The 21,767-nt window shown below is 47.7% G+C and overlaps 1 protein-coding gene across 2 annotated transcripts in view; it reads right to left on the bottom strand.

Annotated features, from left to right (window-relative positions):
* Nucleotides 1-21,767, bottom strand: part of LOC140483586 (plexin-A1-like) — a 555,554-nt gene that overhangs the window by 30,265 nt on the left and 503,522 nt on the right. For both annotated transcript variants that reach the window (XM_072581813.1, XM_072581815.1), the window contains exons 23-26: nt 19,556-19,622; nt 8,005-8,151; nt 4,862-5,021; nt 1,022-1,125 (exon numbers count right to left, since the gene is read on the bottom strand). In XM_072581813.1, the coding sequence (XP_072437914.1) occupies nt 1,022-1,125; nt 4,862-5,021; nt 8,005-8,151; nt 19,556-19,622 (478 nt within the window). The remainder of the gene's footprint in view (nt 1-1,021; nt 1,126-4,861; nt 5,022-8,004; nt 8,152-19,555; nt 19,623-21,767) is intronic.

Genomic DNA, 21,767 nt, shown 5'->3' with positions numbered 1-21,767 from the left:
GGGGCCGGGATTGCACTATAACCAATAGATGCTTTAAAAATTCACGCTAAAAAAAAGTGCCCCCAATTCACCAATCGTGCCATCACGAATTTGCGTGAACAAAATGTGCATTATAACAGAACGACCTGTATTTCTTCAATTTTACCTGAAGATGGTACAAAGGACCTGATCTCCAGTATTATAAGGCGTCCAGGCGACCAAGTCAGAAAACTACGCTGATCCTATGGTGCGGTACCAAGTGGATGCTGCCCTGGATGTAGATTTGCTCACTGAGCTGGAAAGTTCGTTTTCAGACGTTTCGTCACCATACTAGATAACATCTTCAGTGAGCCTCCTAGTACGGTGACAAAATCTTCTCAAAATCACTGGGTGCTGTCCTGCTAGAGGTGTCATCTTTCAGCTGAGGCACTGAAAGTGTTTGCACATTCTCCTGGTTCAGTTGGGCGTCCAATATCCCCTTTCACGACTTCGAAGAAGAGCAAGGGAATTCTGCCCCAGTGTCACGACTGATATTTATCCCTCGATCGAGATCGCGTGGCCGTTATCATACCGCTGTTTGTGGGATCTTGCTGTGCGCACGTTAGCCATGCGTTTCTGACATGACCACAGTGGCTTCACTTCGAAAGGCATTTCACTGGCTCTCCAGTTGGCTGCTGGTCACGATGGGCGCTATGTAAATGCATGCCTTTTTTGTCCCCGTTCTCCTGCGATCTCTCTCTCTCTCTCTCACTCCCTCAGCCCCCAAATTCAAATTGCTAACCCACTCTGACTCCAATCACTCTCCTGCACCAAACCTTCCCCAAACCTCCATTTAACCTTCTCAACCTCAGGAGAAATCAGCCTGAACATTCACATCTCTCCCAGTGGGATCGATCGGAAGTGTTTCGATGAGTTTCTAAGCTATGATGAAGGGCACGAACATCTCACCAAGCTTTTTATTCTGGTTCGATACCGGTAAAAGGTGGTCATTCAAGCAGGCTGAGGAATGTTACAATTGGACATACCCCTCAGGGAATCGTACCTGGTAGTGTGCCAATGTATTCAGACGTTTCCAGTCATTATCTATCTTTGTCGTCACATCTTCATCTTGGAGAATTATCCTCGCGATTCTTCCCTGGCGCCATTCTGAGGGAGAGGAGAGAAAACGTTATGTCATCTCTTTTCCCCTAACACTTGCTGCAAGATTTCACGAGTGCCAAAGATGATTTCACTGTAGCTCTCTCCCACCCACTTACTCTAAAGTAATGTGGAGACTGGTAGCTGAATATGGTACAGGCCAGCTATTGAATCATTAGATTACTTACAGTGTGGAAACAGGCCCTTCAGCCCATCAAGTCCACACCGACTCTCTGAAGAGCAACCCACCCATACCCATTCTCCTACATTTACCCCTTCACCTAACATTACCGGCAATTTAGTATGGCCAATTCACCTAACCTGCACATCTTTGGACTGTGGGAGGAAACCCACGCAGACACAAGGAGAATGTGCAAACTCCACACAGACAGTTGCCTGAGGTGGGAACTGAACCCAGGTCTCTGGTGCTGTGAGGCAGCAGTGCTAACCAGTGTGCCACCGTGCTGCCCACTACACCCCAGCCTTGTGGTCATTCCAGCAGGGGTCACTGTTCAGCTGTAAGAAAGATGGGAACCAAAGGTGGGGGCAGCAAGAGCTAGTAATATTAGATTCCCTACAGTATGGGAACAGACCATTTCACCCAACAAGTCCACACTGACCCTCCAAAAAATAACCCACCCAGATCCATTTCCCTCTGACCAATGCACCTAACACTATGGGTAATCTAGCATGGCCAATTCTCTTGGCTGGTGGGAGAAAACTAGAGCAAACTCAGGGAGAATGTGCAAACTCCACACTGAGGGTGGACAGTCACCTGAGGGTGGAATTGAACCCAGGTCCCTAGCGCTGGGAGGCAGTAGCGTTAACCACTGAGCCACCATGCCACCCAATTACCACTTGACTGTTAATCCAGAGACCCAAGTAATGTTCCGGGGACCTGAATTCGAATGTCACTGCGGCAGATGGTGGAATTTGAATTCAGTACAAATCTGGAATCAAGAGTCTAATCATGGCCACGAATCTATCGCTGATTATTGGGGAAAAACCCACCTTGATCTCTAATGGCCTTTCGGAAAGGAAGCTGCCATCCTTACCTGGTCTGGCCTACATGTGACTCCAGGCCCACCGCAAGGTGGTTGACTCAACTGCCCTCTGAGCAAACAGAGATGGGTAAGAAATGCTGACTTAGCCAGGGACACCCACATCCCATGGCTGAGTAATTTTAAAAAAATCATGGTTCTGACCTCTCTCTCTGCACAATCATCCATTGGCTGCACTGTCAGAGATGACCCATTTTCAGGGGTGCCACACTGTCAGGGTGCCAATCACATTAGTTCAAAGGTCACGGGCACTAAAAGACTATGTCCGACTGACTCCCGCCGATTCCAATGAATACAAAGTGGCCGTCAATTCACAGTGAGAAGGAAAAGGCCCTGTGTATTGTGCTTCACCATAGGGTGCTGGGAAATTTGTGTCCATTGCAAGGAGCATTTAAGAGCCAACTACATTGCTGTGGGTCTGAAGTCACATGAAGGCCAGGCTGGGTAAGGATGGCAGATTTCCTTCCCTGAAGGATATTAGTGCCCTTTAAGTATAGCAAGAATTGACTGTAGGAGTTGGCATGTCAGGTTGAACTTGTACAGGATATTGGTACTCTTCTGGAGTATGTGTCCAGTTCTGGCCTCTCAGTTATAGGAAGGAAATTATTAAGCTTGAGAGGGCTCAAGATTTACCAGGAATGGAGGATTTAGGTTACAGGAAGAGGCTGGATAGGCTGGGATTTTTTTTTCACTGGAGCACAGGAGGTTGAGGGGTGACCTTATAGAGGTTTATACAATCATGAGGGGTATAGATAAGGTGAATGGCAGGTATCTTACCCCTAGGGTGGGGAAGTTCAAAACTATGGGGCATATCTTTAAGGTGAGTAGAGAAAGATTTAAAAAGGACATGAAGGGAAAAATGTTTACACAGATAGTGGTTCTTGTGTGGAATGAACTTCCTGAGGAGGTGGTGGATGCAGGTACAGTTACAATGTTTAAAAGACATTTGGATAACTACATGAATAAGAAATGTTTGGGCCAAATGCAAGCAGGTGGGATTAGTTTAGTTTAAGAACATTTGGTCAGCACTGTTGCCTTGCTAGTGAACCAGATGGGCTTTAACAACAACTGAGGAGCATTGTTACTGAGTCCAACTTTTAATACCAGATGAACTAGTTAACTGAATTTAAATTGCACCAGCTGCAATGGTGGGTTATGAACCCAGGTCCCCAGGGCAACAGTCTGACCTCCTGGATTGGTAACCTAGCAGCATTATGCTACCATTCCCCAACCCCTCCACACCCCCACCCTCCTTTGCCCTGTTGAGGTAGGAGATGGCCTAGTGGTATTATCACTAGACCTGTTAATCCAGATAATGTTCTGGGGACTCAGATTCAAATCCCACCAAGGCAGATAGTAGAATTGGAGTTCAATAAATATCTGGAATTAAAAACCTAACAATAACCACAAATCAATTGCTGGGAAAAGCTGGTTTCTACCTGACTGTTGTTAGGATACTAAATGGACTCACACACTCTTAACATTTGCCTGTACAGCGTACCTGTGTTTCTTTTTGCCACTGTTTACCTATTATTTACTATCTATGCTACTTAACTCTGTGATCTGCCTGTGTTGCTCACAAGACAAAGCTTTTCACTGTGCCTCAGTGCATGTGACAAAAAATTCAATTCAGTTCATCTGGTTCACTAATGTCCTTTGGGGAAGGAAACTGCCATCCTTATCTGGTCTGGCCTACATGTGACTCCAGACCCACAGCACTGACTCTCAACTGTCCTCTGGGCAATAAATGTTGCCTAACCAGCGATGCCCTCATTCCATGAATAAAAAGAAAATAGACCTTTTGAAAATGCCTTCAAACACTGGTGGGCCTGGGATACCTCATTCCCCACAGACAATGTTACTTTGATTTAGAAGCTTTCATTAACTGATTGATTAGGTTTGTTACATTGCCCTATCCAGAGCAGCTTAAGGTGGTTTTACATTTGGATTAAATGAAGGGATTGATAAGGAGATAAACAAACGCTCCTATCACTCTCCAAGGCCTCAGATTCTCAGTTACCGAGGAACCTCGATTATCCGAACGAGATGGGCCGGGCACTATTCCTTTCAGATAATTGATTATTCGGTTAATTGATTCAATGCCTTTCCTCTTGGGGCTCGGAGTTTTCTGTTAAGTCCGTTCCCCGTTCAGGAGATGAGGCAGCAGCACACTGCGTGTGAGCCCTGCCCCCCAATCCAGTCCAACCCTGCGTAGAACTCCAGAGAAAGTGTGGAGGGAGAGAGAAAGGGTGGGAGGTCAGTCACTTGGAGATAGTGCCTGGGCTCCCATCAATGTTCAGGACTGTTCTCAACAGCATTTCAGTAAGCCGAGTTCACTTTTAATCACTGCAAACAGAAGACACGATCAGTGTTGGAAACACATCTTTGATGTAATGTTTCTATCGGGACCTCGAGATCTCCTTCGGATAATCCAATATTCGGATATTTGATATTCGGATAATTGAGGTTCCTCTGTATTCCGTTACCCGATGTACTGCCAGTGACTTTGACAGGAAAATTGCTTAAGGTTAAATGTGTTGGACAAAGTGGAGCTGACAGCAAATACCCCGTGAGATGCAATTCAGGGCCACAATTTGTCTTACTCTAAAGGCTACTCCATATCTTCAGTTTAAGCCATTTCCCATTTTCTCCAAGAGCAGTTTATCAATGACGTCAGCTCTTACCGAGATCCATATCTGCTGCCTTTGGGCGTTGCGAGTAAGGGACACCTTTGTAACACGCGTCCAACAGTTTATCCTTCACTTGTGTGACAGTGTCGCAGTTCAACACCTTGACAGGAATCTCAGCGGCATTCTCATTCTCCGGGTTCACACAGTTCAGGGTCTGTCAATGGAAAGGAGACACGAGTGAGGGGCTAGTACATTAAATGTGATAACCTCAGAAAGGCTGCATTCTGCATTCGACTGGTCAAGGCTTCCTCAAAAGTGAGGTTCTGAGGCCAGCATTTCGCCCTCAACTAATGCCTTGAGACCCAGTCCTCTGATGGTTTCTCACAAAATGGCTGCTGCTTTTCCCTGAACCATGACAGCAACTACATACCGGAAACAGCAGAGTGTGATGATGACCATGGAGAAGATCCGCGATCCTTCTATCCCACAATCAGTGACCCCACTCCAGGACTGGAAACTGCTTTCACACTGTCACGGGGTACCACATTGTCAGGGGTGCTGTAGTGTTGGGGATGCCACACTGTCAGAGATGCTCCATTGTCGGGGAATGTCACACTGTTGGGGGTGCCACACTGTTGGGTGTACCTCACTGTCAGAGGTGCCACACTGTCAGGGTACTGCACTGGCAGAGATGCCCCATGATCAGGGGTGAGACACTGTTGGGGGTGCCACACTGTTGGGAGTACCTCACTATCAGAGATGCCATATTGTCAGGGTGCCCCACCGTCGGTGGGGGTGGAGGGTGCCTCAGTGTCAGAGGTGCTGGTGTCAGGTAAGAGGTTAATCCGAGGTGCATAAAACAGTCATAACAAAACCCCACAGGCTGCCATTCACTGTGGTACTGTAGGGAGGATGAACCCTGAAATCATGGACAAACATTTGTCCTTCTGTCGACATTTGCACAAACAGTTTATCTAGCCATTTATCTTGTGGGATCTTGTCGTGCGCAGAGTGATTGCCCGTTTCTTACACTTCAACAGCAACTACCTTTCAAGAGGACGGTGTGATGAGATGTGTCTGGTTCCCTTGGAGACGGGGTAATGTTGTAAACCTGGTGGTGAGGAATCTGCTCTGTGGAAAGCAGAGTAAATGGTTTGGGTTTTTAAAAACTTGGACAAAAGAAGCATGAGTGGGTGGAGTCTGACTCACACAGACCCAGGGGTTTAGTTTTGCTTTCAGTTGTGGAAGGGGTCGGCTCAGTGGCTAGCACTGCTGCCTCACAGTACCAGGGTCCCAGGTTCAATTCCAGCCTCAGGTGACTGTCTGTATGGAGTTTGCACAATCTCTCTGTGCCCAAATGGGTTTGCTCTGGTTCCATCTCACAGTCCAAAGATGTGCAGGTTAGGTGAATTGGCCATGCTAAATTACCCATAGTGTTTGGTGCATTAGTCAGAGGGGAAATCGGTCTGAATGGGTTACTCTTCGGATGTCAGTGTGGACTGGTTGGGCCAAAGGGCCTGTTTCCACATCGTAGGAAATCTAATCTTGTGGTTTTTGGCATTGAAGCTGATAGATGCAGCTCTCCCTCTCTGCTGCTGCAAAAAGATTTGGTTCTCTCTCTCTGCTCCAAGATCCATTCTGTTGGTGTTCCTTCCCTGGACTGGAGGAGATAGCAAGTGAGGGAAATCTGGTTTGTTGAATTTGCCTTTGCCAAGGGTGTGTTAATGAGATGCTGCTAAATTGGAGCAGTTGACGAGCAGCAATTAAATATATTATTTTGTTAAGTATTTCGGTAGAAATTGAGTTATGCCAATTCTTCATTTTATGTCTGTATTTTAACCAAGGTGTAAAGATAAAGTGGATTTTACTTAAAGCTGAGTAGTTTGAACCAATTGAATCATATCTGGAATGCCATGCCTTACACTCCCCTTTAAATAAGATAAAAGTTAGGGTCTAGGCTAGCTCCTTGATACGTTTTGAGAGGGTTTGGTCTATTCATAATGGTGGCAGGTCCTGAGACAGTGAAAGGTGTTTTAGGTGACCAACCCTAATCCTCTGTACTGCCCGGTGTCAAGTTCTGGTTGACAATGGCATTGTCAAGGCATCGTGAATAGTTTACTATGTCAGAGGTGCTATATAAATGTAACTTGTGGTTCATTCCTGGATTGCCATACAGTCAGTTTGCAATATTCAAAGGGAGGAGGAGCACGATTCTTGATTGAAACCCACCCCTCCCTACCCAGGGATGGGGGTGGTGGGTGAGAGTGTGGGGAAGCAGAAGGGCAGGGGAAGGGAGGAAAGGGCGGAGAGGGGGGATGGGGAGGGGGGATAGGGAGTGGAGGACAAGGGAGAACAGAGAGGGGAGGATGGGGAGGGCAGGGGACGGGAGGAGGGGATAGGGAGGGCAGGAGAAGGGAAGGGAGGGGGATAGGAAGGAGAGGGGTGATGGGGATGGGGAGGACAAGGGAGGGGAAGGGAACAGAGGACGGGGGGGTGAGATGGGGAGGGGGATAGGGAGTGGAGGACAAGGGAGAACAGAGAGGGGAGGATGGGGAGGGCAGGGGATGGGAGGAGGGGATAGGGAGGGCAGGAGAAGGGAAGGGAGGGGGATAGGAAGGAGAGGGGTGATGGGGATGGGGAGGACAAGGGAGGGGAAGGGAACAGAGGACGGGGGGTGAGATGGGGAGGGGGATAGGGAGGGGAGGACAGGGAGAGATGGGGAAAGAAGGATGGGGGGGGGGATGGGGGATAGGAAGGGGGGATAGGGAGGGCAGAGCAGGGGAGGATAGGGAGGGGAGGGGAAGGAAGAGGAGATGGGTGCCCAGAGAAGAAAAACTGGCAAACAACAAAGAGTTTGAGAGAGAGAAAACCACCAGTGAAAATCAAACAAGAGGGAAAGGGTTGGACACAATTCCTTGCTGATTGTGCCCCATTTAAAAGGTTTGAATGCGGAACCCAAACAAATAATTTACCAAGTATCTGTGCTCAACAGCTGTAACCATGCAATTATCATCTTGGTAAAGGATGACACAAGATTGGCATAAGCGATGGGCACAGTAAATTAATTGCCAACTTTGGAATGTTGGAGAAATCTTGAAGATCAGGATCCTGCGCTAAAGAATGAAAATGTACAGAGTCTCTCCACGCAGGATGGGAGCTCCTGGGGTGTTGATGACCAGAAAAGTCAACACACTTACCACAGTCTTGTAGTCAATTTGCTGGCGAATAAGCTTGTCTTCACTCAGAGAGTAACGTGCCTCCCCAGTGATGGCGTCGATGGGTCCTTTCTCCATCTGTTGCTTGATGGCACAGTACAGCATGAAGAGTGGCTCCCCGGCACATTCCTGCAAGGCGGGAAGAGGAAATAGCGAGCTTAACGTTATGTTGGAGGGGACAAAGATGGGCACAGAGAACACCAGCACCACGATCTACAGAATGACAAAAATAATTGCTGAGCCGAACCTCGCCTGGTACCAAACCTCCTCACATGGAAACTTAGCAGCAACACAACTGTTCAGACCAAACAAAAATGTTTCTTATTCACTCATTTAATGTGGGTGTCTCTGGCTAGGCCAGCATTTATTGCCCATTCCTAATCATGCAGAGGGCAGTTCAGAGTCGACCACATTGCTGTGGGTCTGGAGTTACATGTAGGCCAGACCAGGATAAGGATGGCAGTTTACTTCCCGAAAGGAATAACGACGTGGTGGCTCAGTAGTTAGCACTGCTGCCTCACAGCACTCAGGACCCAGATTCAATTCCATTCAAAGTATCTTTGTTTAAAAATCAGTCGATGGTTAGTGGTTAGCACTGCTGCCTCACAGCACTCGGGACCCAGGTTCAATTCCATCTTTGGATGACTGTGTGGGTTTCCTCTGGGTGCTCCGGTTTTGGATGTAGGTTTGCTACATCTAAAACCTCAACCTGAGCTACAAATCTTCTTAAAACCTGCTCCGGTTTCCTCCCATAGTCCAAAGATTTGCGGGTTAGAGTGGATTGGCTACGTTAAATTGTCCCATAGTGTCTGGGGATGTGGAGGCTATATGGGTTAGTCATGGGAAATATGGGGTTACAGGTTTAGGGTGGAGGAATTGATCTGGATGAGATGTTCTTCAAATCATCCGTGTAGACTTGATGGGCTGAATGGCCTCTTTCTGCAGTATAGCCATTCTATGTGTTGGCATCACTAGAAGGATATAGTTTATTACCTGGAGACAGTGCAGGGTAAAAGAGCTAAGGGGCTATCAGTTGACTTCCAGGTGTAAACATCGTTGACTGTTCTCCTGTTTGATCTGAGGACCAGTTAAGCATTTTGGTTATGGGACTGGAATCACTCACAGACTGGATAAGGATGGCACATTCCTTAACTCGATACCTTCACGGTCACTCTCACTAACAGTTTATATTTCTGGATTTATGTTTTTGAATCCAATTTAAGTTCTCTACCTGGTACTATTGGATTTGAACCTGCACTCACTGGAATTCCCTGGATAGTTAACACAGTCACATGGCTGTGACAGAGACCCCCTGAAGATATCCAAAGTGGTCAGAAGTGATCCATGACACAAGAATAGGAGCAGATTAGGCCATTCAGCCCTTCCAGCTGCTCCATCAATAATGCTAGTAACATTTTGCACTGATCCCCAGATCCCTTGATTCCTGAGGGACGAGGAATCTCTCCAACCCAGCCTTAAATGTATTCAACAATGAATCATCCATCAGTATCTGGGGACAGAGGATTCCAAAAGTTCACAAGCCTTTGGTTGAAGAAATTTCTTCTTATCTCAGTCCAAAACGATTGATTGTTTAAGAACGCCAAGGGCCCTCTCCCACAGCTTGGGACGTCCAGTTAGCACTGATGGCAGAAGCCTGGGTTTCTGATGTACAGTGATGTCAATAACAGGGGTAGACTCCCCATATCGACTGAGGTGACCATAAAGGACTCTCCTTCTCAACCTCTCCCCTTGCATATTGGTATGGCAGCCCCATTGGAATGACAAGAAGAATCCAGGACAGGAGCTTCGTCAGGGTTTTGACCAGATCCTTCAAACAATGCACTCTCTCCTGCACGTGTGTGTGTGAGAGAGAGAGAGAGATAGAGAGAGTGTGTGTGTGTATGTGTGTGTGTGTGTGTGTGAGAGAGAGAGAGAGAGAAAGAAAGAGTGTGTGTGTGAGAGAGAGAATGTGTGTGTGAGGGAGTGTGTGTGTGAGAGAGTGTGTGTGTGACAGAGAGAGAGAGTGTGTGTGAGAAAGAGAGAGAGAATGTAAGTGAGAGACAGTGTGAGAGACAGTGTGAGTGAAAAAGTGCATGTGTACGCGTGTGCACGTGTATGTGAGAGAGTGTGTGAGACAGTGTGTGAGTGAGTGTGAGAGAGTGAACAAGTGTATGAATGAGAGAGTGCAAAAGAGAGTGTGTGTATGAGTCAGTGTGTGTGTGAGACAGTGTGAGAGTGTGTGAGAGCGAGAGAGAAAGTGTGAGTGAGAGAGAGTATGAGTGTGACAGAATATGTGACAGAGAGTGTGTGAGAGAGTATGATTGTGGGAGAGAACGTGCGTGTGTGACAGGAAGTGAGAGAGAGGAAGAGAGAGAGTGAGTGAGTGAATTAATGAGTGAGCAGGGAATGCAGTTGCAGGAAGACAGACAGAGTGCAGGAGCGAAAGAACAAGTGCAAGGGGAAAGAAAAGAGGAGGAAATGAAAATGTATTTTGTAAACTGAGAAGTGTTGAGAGAGATGGTAATGAGCAGATACGTGCACACAAGGCTGGTCAAGACAGTGAGAATGTGAAGGGAGCACGGTCAGGGAAGCACGATGAAAGGATTAAGATGGAGCGAGCGAGAATATATCTACCACAATCATCACCGTGGAGACGGGGAAACAGCAAATCTCTCGTTGAGAAAAATAACTGGCATTTTTACTGAAGGAACAGCTTTGGTGAATATCAAAGAGAGAAAAAAAAGCAAAGTACAGAATAAATCCAGTGGTCTGAAGCTGCCTGGATAGAGATCTGGGCTTCACTTTGTTAATTCACATTACAGATGTCAGGTTGCTCCTGGTTATGGTTACATGCCTCGCTCCTCCTCTTATGTGCCTGTTCAAACCGAAAGCACTAACAATCCTTCTCTCACCATATGCTGTTAGCATCTCCTTATCATCTCTGATAATTAAACAGACAGCTGCTAACGAGCTCCAGCACACATACATCACAGCCAGGACCTCTGACACCGTGCCTGTCTCAAAAATTACCTTTAATCTGTGAATGTAACTTCATTAAATTAAGTTGGGTATGGAAGGGGTGGAGGGGGGTGTGGGGGTGGGGAGGGAATAGATTGAGATGTCGGAGATTCTCTCAAACAATTGCCTGAGGAGAGCTGGCAACGCAGAGTGAGGAGCCATCGCCATCTTTTCCTGGCCAAGGGGCACAGAACCCCAACCACCCACTGACACACGCTCTGCAGCAGCACAGTGACGGGGACCCTATCGCCACACAGAGGGCAGGGTGACGTCAGTGCAAGAGATGGAAGAGGGCTCAGAGGCTGGCAGGGAAAAGTGGGAGGTTATCATCAAAGCTGGGACACAAGACGTGGTGCTAGTCCAGATCAAGAATTCCTCAAAACCTGCCAATGACACACCACTGATCTGACCTGTATGGAACACCAATGCTTTCATTTCTGTGTATTGCTGATTTTTTTTCCCCTCTGGGAACCATACCAGCACTTCGGGCAAAAGCATCCCCTTGTGAGACAGATGAGTGTGACACTCAGCAGTGAGCACTGCTGCCTCACAGGTCCAATTTCTACCTCGGCAACTGTCTGTGTGGAGTTTGCATGTTCTCCCTGTGTCTGTGTGGGATTCCTCGGGTGCTCCGGTTTCCTTCCAAAGTGTGCAGGTTAGGGTGGTTTGGCCATGTTACATTGCCCCATAGTGCCCAGGGATGTGCAGGTTAGGGTGGTTTGGCCATGTTACGTTGCCCCATAGTGCCCAGGGATGTGCAGGTTAGGGTGGATTGGCCATGTTACATTGCCCCGTAGTGCCCAGGGATGTGCAGGTTAGGGTGGATTGGCCATGTTACATTGCCCCGTAGTGCCCAGGGATATGCAGGTTAGGGTGGATTGGCCATGTTACATTGCCCCGTAGTGCCCAGGGATGTGCAGATTAGGGTGGATTGGCCATGTTACATTGCCCCATAGTGCCCAGGGATGTGCAGGTTAGGGTGGATTGGCCATGTTACATTGCCCCATAGTGCCCAGGGATGTGCAGGTTAGGGTGGTTTGGCCATGTTACATTGCCCCATAGTGCCCAGGGATGTGCAGGTTAGGGTGGATTGGCCATGTTACATTGCCCCATAGTGCCCAGGGATGTGCAGGTTAGGGTGGATTGGCCATGTTACATTGCCCCATAGTGCCCAGGGATGTGCAGGTTAGGGTGGATTGGCCGTGCTAAATTGTCCCATAGTGTCCAGGGATGTGCAGGCTAGATGGGTTAGCCATGGGGAATGTGGGGTTACAGGGATAGGGCGGGATGCCCTTCAGAGGGTCAGTGCAGACTTGATGAGCCGCATGTCCTCTTTCTGCACTGTAGGGATTCTCAAACTAACCAGTATATTTTAAAAGAGGAACATTTTGATTATCTCAAAGGGTCATGGGTTGGTGGAACTCTCTTCCCCGGACAGCGGTGGAAGTAGGAAGGATAGTCACTGAATATCCGGAAGGCAGAAGGTGATAGATTCTTGACGAACAAGAGCGTCAAATGGTGATTGGGGATAGGAGGGGAATGGGGAGGTGATGACACAATCAGGTCAGTCATGATCTTAATGAACAGCAGAGAAGACTCGAGGGGCTGAATGGCCTCCTACCGTTCCTAACTGACTTGATTGTACAAGGTTTTAATCTGCACACCAGCTGGGGGTATGAGACCTGGAGGATAGCCCTCAAATAGCTGCAGGGAGGTCACCAGGTCAGAACATGAACACAGTTCCTCTCTCCCACAAACTGCCTACCCTGCTGAGGATTTGCAGCACTTTCTGTTTCTCTTGGCCTGATGTCTCTAGGTATTAGGGAGTGTTCTCTGGGGCACCTCAGAGTAAAGGGGCCAAGAGGAAAATCCTAGTTCCCCCTGTTGGGGAGGCGATGGCCTGTTGGTATTCTTGCTGCACTGATTACCCAGGGACCCAGGTCATGTCCTGGGGTTCGAATCCTCCCATGACAAATGGTGGAGTCTGAATTCAACAAAATTAAATCTAGAATTAACAGCCTAAGGATGACCATGAATCACTGATGGAAAAACTCATCTGGGTCACTAATGTCCAGATTTCAGTGTCTGTGGGCCTGGACTGTTTCAGTAACTGAGAAATAACGATGATATCGAATGTTGTGTGATTGTAATGAATGTCTCACTTTTGACCTTATAGAAACATTATTGGGACACTGATGTCCTTTAGGGAAGCAAAGTGCCATTCTTACCTGGTCTGGCCTACATGTGACTCCAGACCCACAGCAATGTGGTTGACTCTTAACTGCCCTCTGGGCAATTAGGGATGGGCAATAAATGCTGGCCTAGCCAGTGATGCCCTCATACCATAAATGAAGACGATGGCATCTTGTTCATCTGCTATTGATGCATTGGAGATTTAATTGAGGCTACAGGCCTAGCCAATCAATAGACTATAAAGAGGGCTCAGTTGATGGGACCTGTTCTTTTTCCCAGTGATGATACACAGTCTTGGAGGGACAGCGGAGAAGGTTCATTAGGTTAATACCAAGTATGTGTTATGAGGAGAAGTTGAGTCGGCCGGGCCTGAATTTGTGGGAATATAGAAGGATGAAAGACGGCCTTATTGAAACAAACAAGTTTCTGAGGGGACCAGGCAGAGTCAATGCTGAAAGGTTGTTTCCCTCTGTAGGAGAATCTAGGATCATCTCAGAATAAGAAGTTGCACATTTTAGTCAGAGATGAGGGGAGGGAATCTGTGAAACTCTTTACCACAGCCGGCCGTCATGGTTAGGTCATCAAGTATATTCAAGGCTGAGAGAGACAGATTTTAATCAGTAAAAGAATCAAGGGTTGTGGGGAAAAGGCAGGAAGGTGGATGATCAGATCAGCCATGATCTCACTGAATGATGGGCTGAATGGCCTACTTCTATTCCCATATATTATGGTCACAGCAAAGCCTAACTGAATCAGTCCCTGGGATTAGGGGGTTGTGCTTTAAGGAGAGATTGACTCACTTGGGCCTGTTCAGGAGAGAGGGGGCACCTCACTGAAATGTTCAAGATTCTGAAAAGGGTTGGACAGGGTAGACACTAGAGATATTGTGCCTGTTGGTTGACGAATCTAAAAGAAAAATGGGGGCACAGGATCTAGAAACTGGGGCACAGTCTGAAGATAAGGAGCCAACCATTAAGGACAGAAATTCCTTCACACAGAGGTTTGTGAATCCTTTGGAATTCTCTGCCCCAGAGAGTTATGGATGGCCTTTGTTGGATGAACCTGACACAGAGAGGTCTTTGATCTCTCAGGGAGTCAGGGGAAGTGGGCATGGACAATAACGGTGGTAGCGGAAATGAGTGCAAGAGAGGTCAGACTTGGGAGAAATATTGCAGAACATCCAAGGGATCTGAGTCACCAACACCTCCGTGCTTGGAACATGAAAAAGAGAGAGGATCTAGAACTGGGATTTAGGCTGCTTCCCGGTTATTAGAACGGAAAGCTGGAAAGGTTGGAAGCAGACTTGGGAATCACTGGGAGGGGCAAAGGTAAAGCGAGAGAGAGAGGACCAGTGATGGGTCCCCATGCCTCAGGTAAGGGGAAGGCGGGAACTTCATGGTAGTCTCAGCCGTTGTGGGAGTTGAACCTGCACTGCTGGCATCACTAAACAGCCATCCAGCTAACGGAGCCCCAAAGAACTCAAGTAAAAGCATAGAAATTAGATGCTGGAGTAGGCCATTCAGCTTCTCAAAGCTGCTGCACCATTCAATATGGTCATAGTTGATCCTCAATTTCAAATGCTGTAGAATCATAACAAAGTCTACCCAATAACTCAGGGAGGAAGCGGGTTGAGATCTGCATGGATCATACACACCAGGCTAATATTTCAGAGGAGAGACATAGTCTCATAAAGCCAGCTTCTCTGTTGTATTAGACTCAATGGCTGCATCGTATGCGTCATTCCAAGTGCAGCACAAATATCGAATGCCTTTAAAATAAATGATCCTTCCTCTCTGCTTTGAACTAAGTTTAATGGGAAATAAAATTCTGATAATCCAATTTATTCCTTTGAAATCGATGCTTCGTTTGGATGTACACACAGCTTTAGAAAATTAGACCTTCTATACAAGCCATTCCTATTATTTTATTTATCAAGCAATGGTCAGTGTCTCCCATAAAATACACGCTATTTGGACAGCACATTGCATTTCAGCAAAGGCCTGTCAGTGTAGATGCAATTTCTTCTCTTCCACTCATTGATGTTGCAAGTTACAGAACTTAAAAGCAAACAGCCACTTGTGCTGTGCATTATTGATGAAGAAAGCACTTTCGGGGCTTGTGAGAGACAGCTTCTCTGTGTTTTAATACTTAATCTCAGCTCTAGCCTTGGAATTACAATAATGAGCAGCGCAGTGTCTCAATGGTTAGCACTACTACCGCACAGCGCCAGGGACTTGGGTTCAATTCCAGCCTCAGGTGATTGTCTGTGTGGGGTTTGCACATTCTCCCTGTGTCTGTTTGGGTATTTTTTTCCTGGGTGCTCTGGTTTCCTCCCACTGTGCAGGCTGGGTGGGTTAGTCATAGGAAATGCAGGGATGGGGTGGGTCTGAGTGGGACGTTCTTTGGAGGGTCGGTGTGGACTCGATGGGCCAAATGGCTTGTTTCCGCACTGTAGGGATTCTATGATTGAGTTAGGGAAATGGCATTCACTTCCCAATCATTAATGTCAACCCTTTTCCTCTCAACCTGAGGAGTTGTAAGTCTGATTTGTCTCTCGCCACCTCACAACATATCTTCTCCCTTGAACCCCTCTGCCTACTAAGAATGTGTTGCTTTTTCCCATTTTGGCCAAGTTAATTCTACACAACCATGGCCTTGAAGTGATATCAGATTTCTTTCAGTCTCCCATGGGATGCAGACAAAGCTAGCACTTATTGCCCATCCCTAATTGCCCTTGAACTGAGGGTCATGCTAGACCACACCACAAGACAGCGATGAAGAAACCTCATTGCTGTGGGCCGGGAGTCACATGTTGGCCAGTTCAGGTAAGATTTCCTTCCCTATACTACATTAGTGAACCAAATGGGCTTCATTTATATTTGTTTGCGAGACATGGGCATCATAACGCAATTATTGCCCATCCTTAACTACCCCTTGAGAAGGTGGTGGTGAGCTTCTTGTCCACGTGCTGTAGACAGACCCACAAAGCCCTTAGGGAGGGAGTTACAGGATTTTGACCCAGTGACAGCGAAGGAACAGCGACAGATTTCCGTGTCAGGGTGGTGAGTGCCTTGGAGGGGAACTTGCAGGGGGTGGTGTTCACTATCTGCTGTCCTTGTCCTCCAATACAATAGGGGATGCAAATTTGGGAAGTGTATTGATGGAGCTTTGATGAGTTAGGGCAGTGTATCTTATAGATGCTGCTGCTACTCAGCGTCGGTGATGGAGGGAGCGAATGGTTGTGGATGTGGTGCCAATCAAGCGGCTGCTTTGTCCTGGATGGTGTTGAACTTCTTGAGTGTTGTTGGGAGCTGCACCCATCCAGGCAAGTGGGGAGTATTCCATCCCACTCCTGACTCGTGCGTTCTAGATGGTGGACAGGTTTTGGGGAATCAAGTGGTGAGTTACTTGCTGCAGGATTCATCTGACATGCTCCTATCACTATTGTATTTTTGTGAAGAGTCCAGTTGACATTCTGGTCAATGCTAACCCCCAGGATGTTAATAGTGGGGTGATTCAGTGATGAAGCCATTTAAGGTAAAGGGGTAATAATCAAATTCTCTCTTCTTAGAGATGGCAATTACCTGTGAATGTTACTTATCATTTTTCAGTCCAAGCTTGGATATTGTGAACATGTTGTTGCATTTTAACTTGGACTGCTTCAGTATCTGAGGAGTTGTGAATGGAGCTGAACAGTGTGCGATCATTAGAGAACATCCCCAATTCTGACCTTATGGTGGAGGGAAGGGCACTGTTGAAGCAGCTGAAAATGGTTGGGCCTAGGACACTACCCTGAGGAACTCCTGCAGAGATGTCCTGGAGCTGAGATGACTGACCTCCAACAACCACAACCATCTTCCTATGTGTCAGGTATAAAAAGGAAGATGGTTGTGATTTTACAATCAGTAATGGTTGCCTGGACACCATGAGTGAGATGAGGTTTTAATTCCAGATTTATTTAATTGAATTTAAATGCCTTCAGTTGTCGTAGTGGGGTTTGAACTCATGATATGAGTCTCTGGATTGCGAGTCTGCCTTGCTGTTATGATTGTTATCAATAATAAAGTTAAACGATTCCCACTTGAGAAAGGACTGAGGACAAGAAGGCACCGATTTAAAGGATTGGACAAAACAAGTAAAAGCGATACAAGGGGCAATCTTTTCATGCAGCGAGTGGTTTGAGATCTGGAATGGAAATCCAGGGGGTGTGGAGGAGTCGGTTCAACTGAGGCATTCAAGGGGAAATTAGATGGCCATTTGAAATATGCAGAGCTACAGTAAGAAGACAAGATAATGGTGCAGGGGTGAGATGCTCATTCAGCGCAGTACAAGCCCTTCAGTCCTCGATGTTCCACCGACCTGCAAAAACCAACCTAAAGCTCATCTAACCTACACTATTCCATTATCATCCATATGTTTATCCAATAACCATTTAAATGCTCTAAAGGTTGACAAGTCTACTACTGCTGCAGGCAGGACATTCCATGCCCTTACTACTCTCTGAGTAAAGAACCCACCTCTGACATCTGTTCTAAACCTATCACCCCTCAGTTTAAAGCTGTGTCCCCTCGTGCTAGCCATCACCATCTGAGGAAAAAGGCTCTCACTGTCCACCCTATCTAACCCTCTGATCATCTTGTATGCCTCTATTCAGTCACCTCTTAACCTTCTTCTCTTTAACGAAAACAGCCTCAAGTCCCTCAGTCTTTCCTCATAAGACCTTCCTTCCATACCAGGCAACATCCTGGTAAATCTCTGCACCCTTTCCAGTGATTAGATTAGATTAGATTAGATTACTTACAGTGTGGAAACAGGCCCTTCGGCCCAACAAGTCCACACCGCCCCGTCAAAGCGCAACCCACCCATACCCCTACATCTACCCCCTACCTATCACTACGGGCAATTTAGCATGGCCAATTCACCTGACCTGCACATCTTTGGAGTGTGGGAAGAAACCGGAGAACCCGGAGGAAACCCACGCAGACACGGGGAGAATGTTCAAACTCCACACAGAGAGTCGCTTCCACATCCTCCCTGCAATGTGGCAACCTGAACTGTACATGATACTACAACTGCAGTTGCGCCAGAGTTTTGTACAGCTGCAGCATGGCCTGATGGTTCCGAAACTCAATCCCTCCACCAATAAAAGCGAACGCACTGTACGCCTTCTTAACAAACCTAAGATGGGCAGAATGGCCCCCTTCGGCTTTGAGATAGATATAGCCATAGGTTCACCAGGCCCTCTGAGTTGTCTTGGGGCCTCCAGGTTTGAATTAAAGACTAAATGTAAAGTCATCATTGCCTTATAAAACCATAGAGCTGCCCTCTCAACAGAGAGAGATGACTGGTGGTGGTTTAACCTGAGGGTCAGCGTGGCTCAGGCTCAGGTGACATTGCAAAGGAGAAATCTCATAGTAACCTCAACTGGTGCAGAAATTGACTCTGTGACGTTAGCATCACTCTGCGTCAGAAACAGGCCTTCCAGCCAATCAGACCCCTCTTCAAGATTAACGTCGAGATGCCTCAAATCGCTTCTTTATCTTCACCGCCAGTAGGTCACAAAAGATTTATCAGTTCTTAAACAGGAGCAGTTCTTCTTGATATTTCCATAAGACCATACAACATAAGAGTGGAAGTAAGGCCATTTCACCCATCGAATCCACTCCCCCATTCAATCATGGCTGATGGGCACTCTCCCCATATCCCTTAATCTCTTGCGAGATCAAGAATTTATCAATCTCTCCCTTGAAGACATTTAACGTCCCGGCCGCCACTGCATTCCGTGGCAGTGAATTCCACAGGCCCACTCTGGCTGAAGAAATGTCTCCTCATTCCCGTCTAAATTGACCCTCTCTAATTCTAAGGCTGTGTCCACTGGTCCTGGTATCCCTGCCTGACAGAAACAAATTCCCAGCTTCCACACTTTCTTCCATTTGCAATTTACAGAAGAGGAGGTGATCACAACATGAAGAGCTAATACAAAAACAAGGGAGCATTGAGACAGACACATGAATAGACAGCGAATAGAGGGATGGCAGGCAGATGGCATTAGTTTAGAATGGCATCATGGTTGGCACAGACACGATGGGCCGAAGCACCTGTTCCTCAGCTGTACCGTTGTATAGTTAAATACAAAACTGCTGATGGAAGAAAGGTCAAAGGTCAGAGCATTAACCACTGAGAAGGCAACATTGGTTATAAAGGAATGTCTGATGGAATAGACGAATGGAAGGAGACAACTTTGATAATAACTGTATACAGAGGACCTTACACTAACCTCAATATAAACCACAATTCAACAGTAAAGTTGGTATCGTCTTACCTTAAGGAACTTGTACAACAGGAAGGTAAACCAATTAGTCAGCATCTTCTCAGCAACAGACTCAGTCCTATTGAAAAGAAATGTTATAAATGTCAAGATATATCGAACAATTTCATCTCGTAACAGTAGAACTATCTTTTCCAGACCATCCGCAGGGATATAATGTCATAAAAGTGTGCTAAAAAAAGCAGCTCTAGCCTTAAACCATTTACTCTAGTCGTGGCAGCGTGACTTATTGGTTATCCCAAACAGTACTACACATTTTGCAGCCCAGAGGACCGTCATGTGTCAGAGATTTGGGGAGGAAGGTGGGGTTTTAGGGGATTATTGAGTCAGGGGTTAGCCCAATCAGGGATTGGGGCACAGGGGGTAATTAATGACTCAGGAATTGGGGCATGGGGGGGAATTAGTGAGTCAGGGATTAGGACACAGTGAGGGGGTATTAGTGATTCAGGGATTGGGGCACAGGGGGTAATTGGTGAGTCAGGGATTGGGGCACAGGGGGAATTAGTGAGTCAGGGATTGGGGAATGGGGGGGATTAGTGAGTCAGGGATTGGGGCACGGGGGGGAATTAGTGAGTCAGGGATTGGGGCACGGGGGGAATTAGTGAGTCAGGGATTGGGGCACGGGGGAATTAGTGAGTCAGGGATTGGGGCACGGGGGGGGGAATTAGTGAGTCAGGGATTGGGGCACAGGGGGGGAATTAGTGAGTCAGGGATTGGGGCGCAGGGGGAATTAGTGAGTCAGGGATTGGGGGATGGGGGGATTAGTGAGTCAGGGATTGGGGCATAGGGGGGAATTAGTGAGTCAGGGATTGGGCATGGGGGAAATTAGTGAGTCAGGGATTGGGGCAAGGGGGGATTAGTGAGTCAGGGATTGGGGCATAGGGGGGAATTAGTGAGTCAGGGATTGGGCATGGGGGGAATTAGTGAGTCAGGGATTGGGGCAAGGGGGGGGGAATTCGCGAGTCAGGGATTGGGGATGGGGGGGAATTAGTGAATCAGGGATTGGGGGATGGGGGGATTAGTGAGTCAGGGATTGGGGATGGGGGGGATTAGTGAGTCAGGGATTGGGGATGGGGGGCAATTAGTGAATCAGGGATTGGGGCACAGGGGGAATTAGTGAGGCAGGGATTGGGGGATGGGGGGATTAGTGAGTCAGGGATTGGGGCACAGGAGGAATTAGTGAGGCAGGGATTGGGGCATGGGGGGGAATTAGTGAGTCAGGGATTGGGGGATGGGGGGGAGGAATTAGTGAATCAAGGATTGGGGGATGGGGGGTTAGTGAGTCAGGGATTGGGGATGGGGGAATTAGTGAGTTTGGGATTGGGGCATGGGGGGAATTAGTGAGTCAGGGATTGGGGCACGGGGGGGGAATTAGTGAGTCAGGGATTGGGGCATGGGGGTGAATTAGTGAGTCAGGGATTGGGGGACGGAAGGAAATAGTGAGTCAGGGATTGGGGATGGGGGGGAATTAGTGAATCAGGGATTGGGGGTTGGGGGGAATTAGTGAGTCAGGGATTGGGGCACAGGGGGAATTAGTGAGTCAGGGATTGGGGCACAGGGGGAATTAGTGAGTCAGAGATTGGGGGATGGGGGAATTAGTGAGTTAGGGATTGGGGGGTGGGGGGATTAGTGAATCAGGGATTGGGGAATGTGGGGGTGATTAGTGAGTCAGAGATTGGGGGACGGGTGGAATTAGTGAGTCAGGGATTGGGGGACGGGGTGGAATTAGTGAGTCAGGGATTGGGGGATGGGGGGAAATAGTGAGTCAGGGATTGGGGGATGGGGGGAAATAGTGAGTCAGGGATTGGGGGACGGGGGAATTAGTGAGTCAGGGATTGGGGCAACGGGGGAAATAGTGAGTCAGGGATTGGGTGTTATTAGTGAGTCAGGAATTGGGGCACAGGGGGAATTAGTGAGTCAGGGATTGGGGGTTGGGGAGAATTAGTGAGTCAGGGATTGGGGGAATGGGGGGAAATAGTGAGTCAGGGATTGGGGGTTGGGGGGAATTAATGAGTCAAGGATTGATGCACAGGGGGGAATTAGTGAGTCAGGGATTGGGGCACGGGGGTGAATTAGTGAGTCAGGGATTGGGGCACAGGTGGAATTAGTGAGTCAGGGATTGGGGATTGGGGGGGAATTAGTGAGTCAGGGATTGGTGCACAGGGGGGAATTAGTGAGTCAGGGATTGGGTCACAGGGGGAATTAG

This window comes from Chiloscyllium punctatum, chromosome 12 (genome assembly GCF_047496795.1).
Source record: "Chiloscyllium punctatum isolate Juve2018m chromosome 12, sChiPun1.3, whole genome shotgun sequence".
In the NCBI taxonomy this organism is placed as follows: Eukaryota; Metazoa; Chordata; class Chondrichthyes; order Orectolobiformes; family Hemiscylliidae; genus Chiloscyllium; species Chiloscyllium punctatum.
This window is presented reverse-complemented; position numbering and strand designations above follow the sequence as displayed.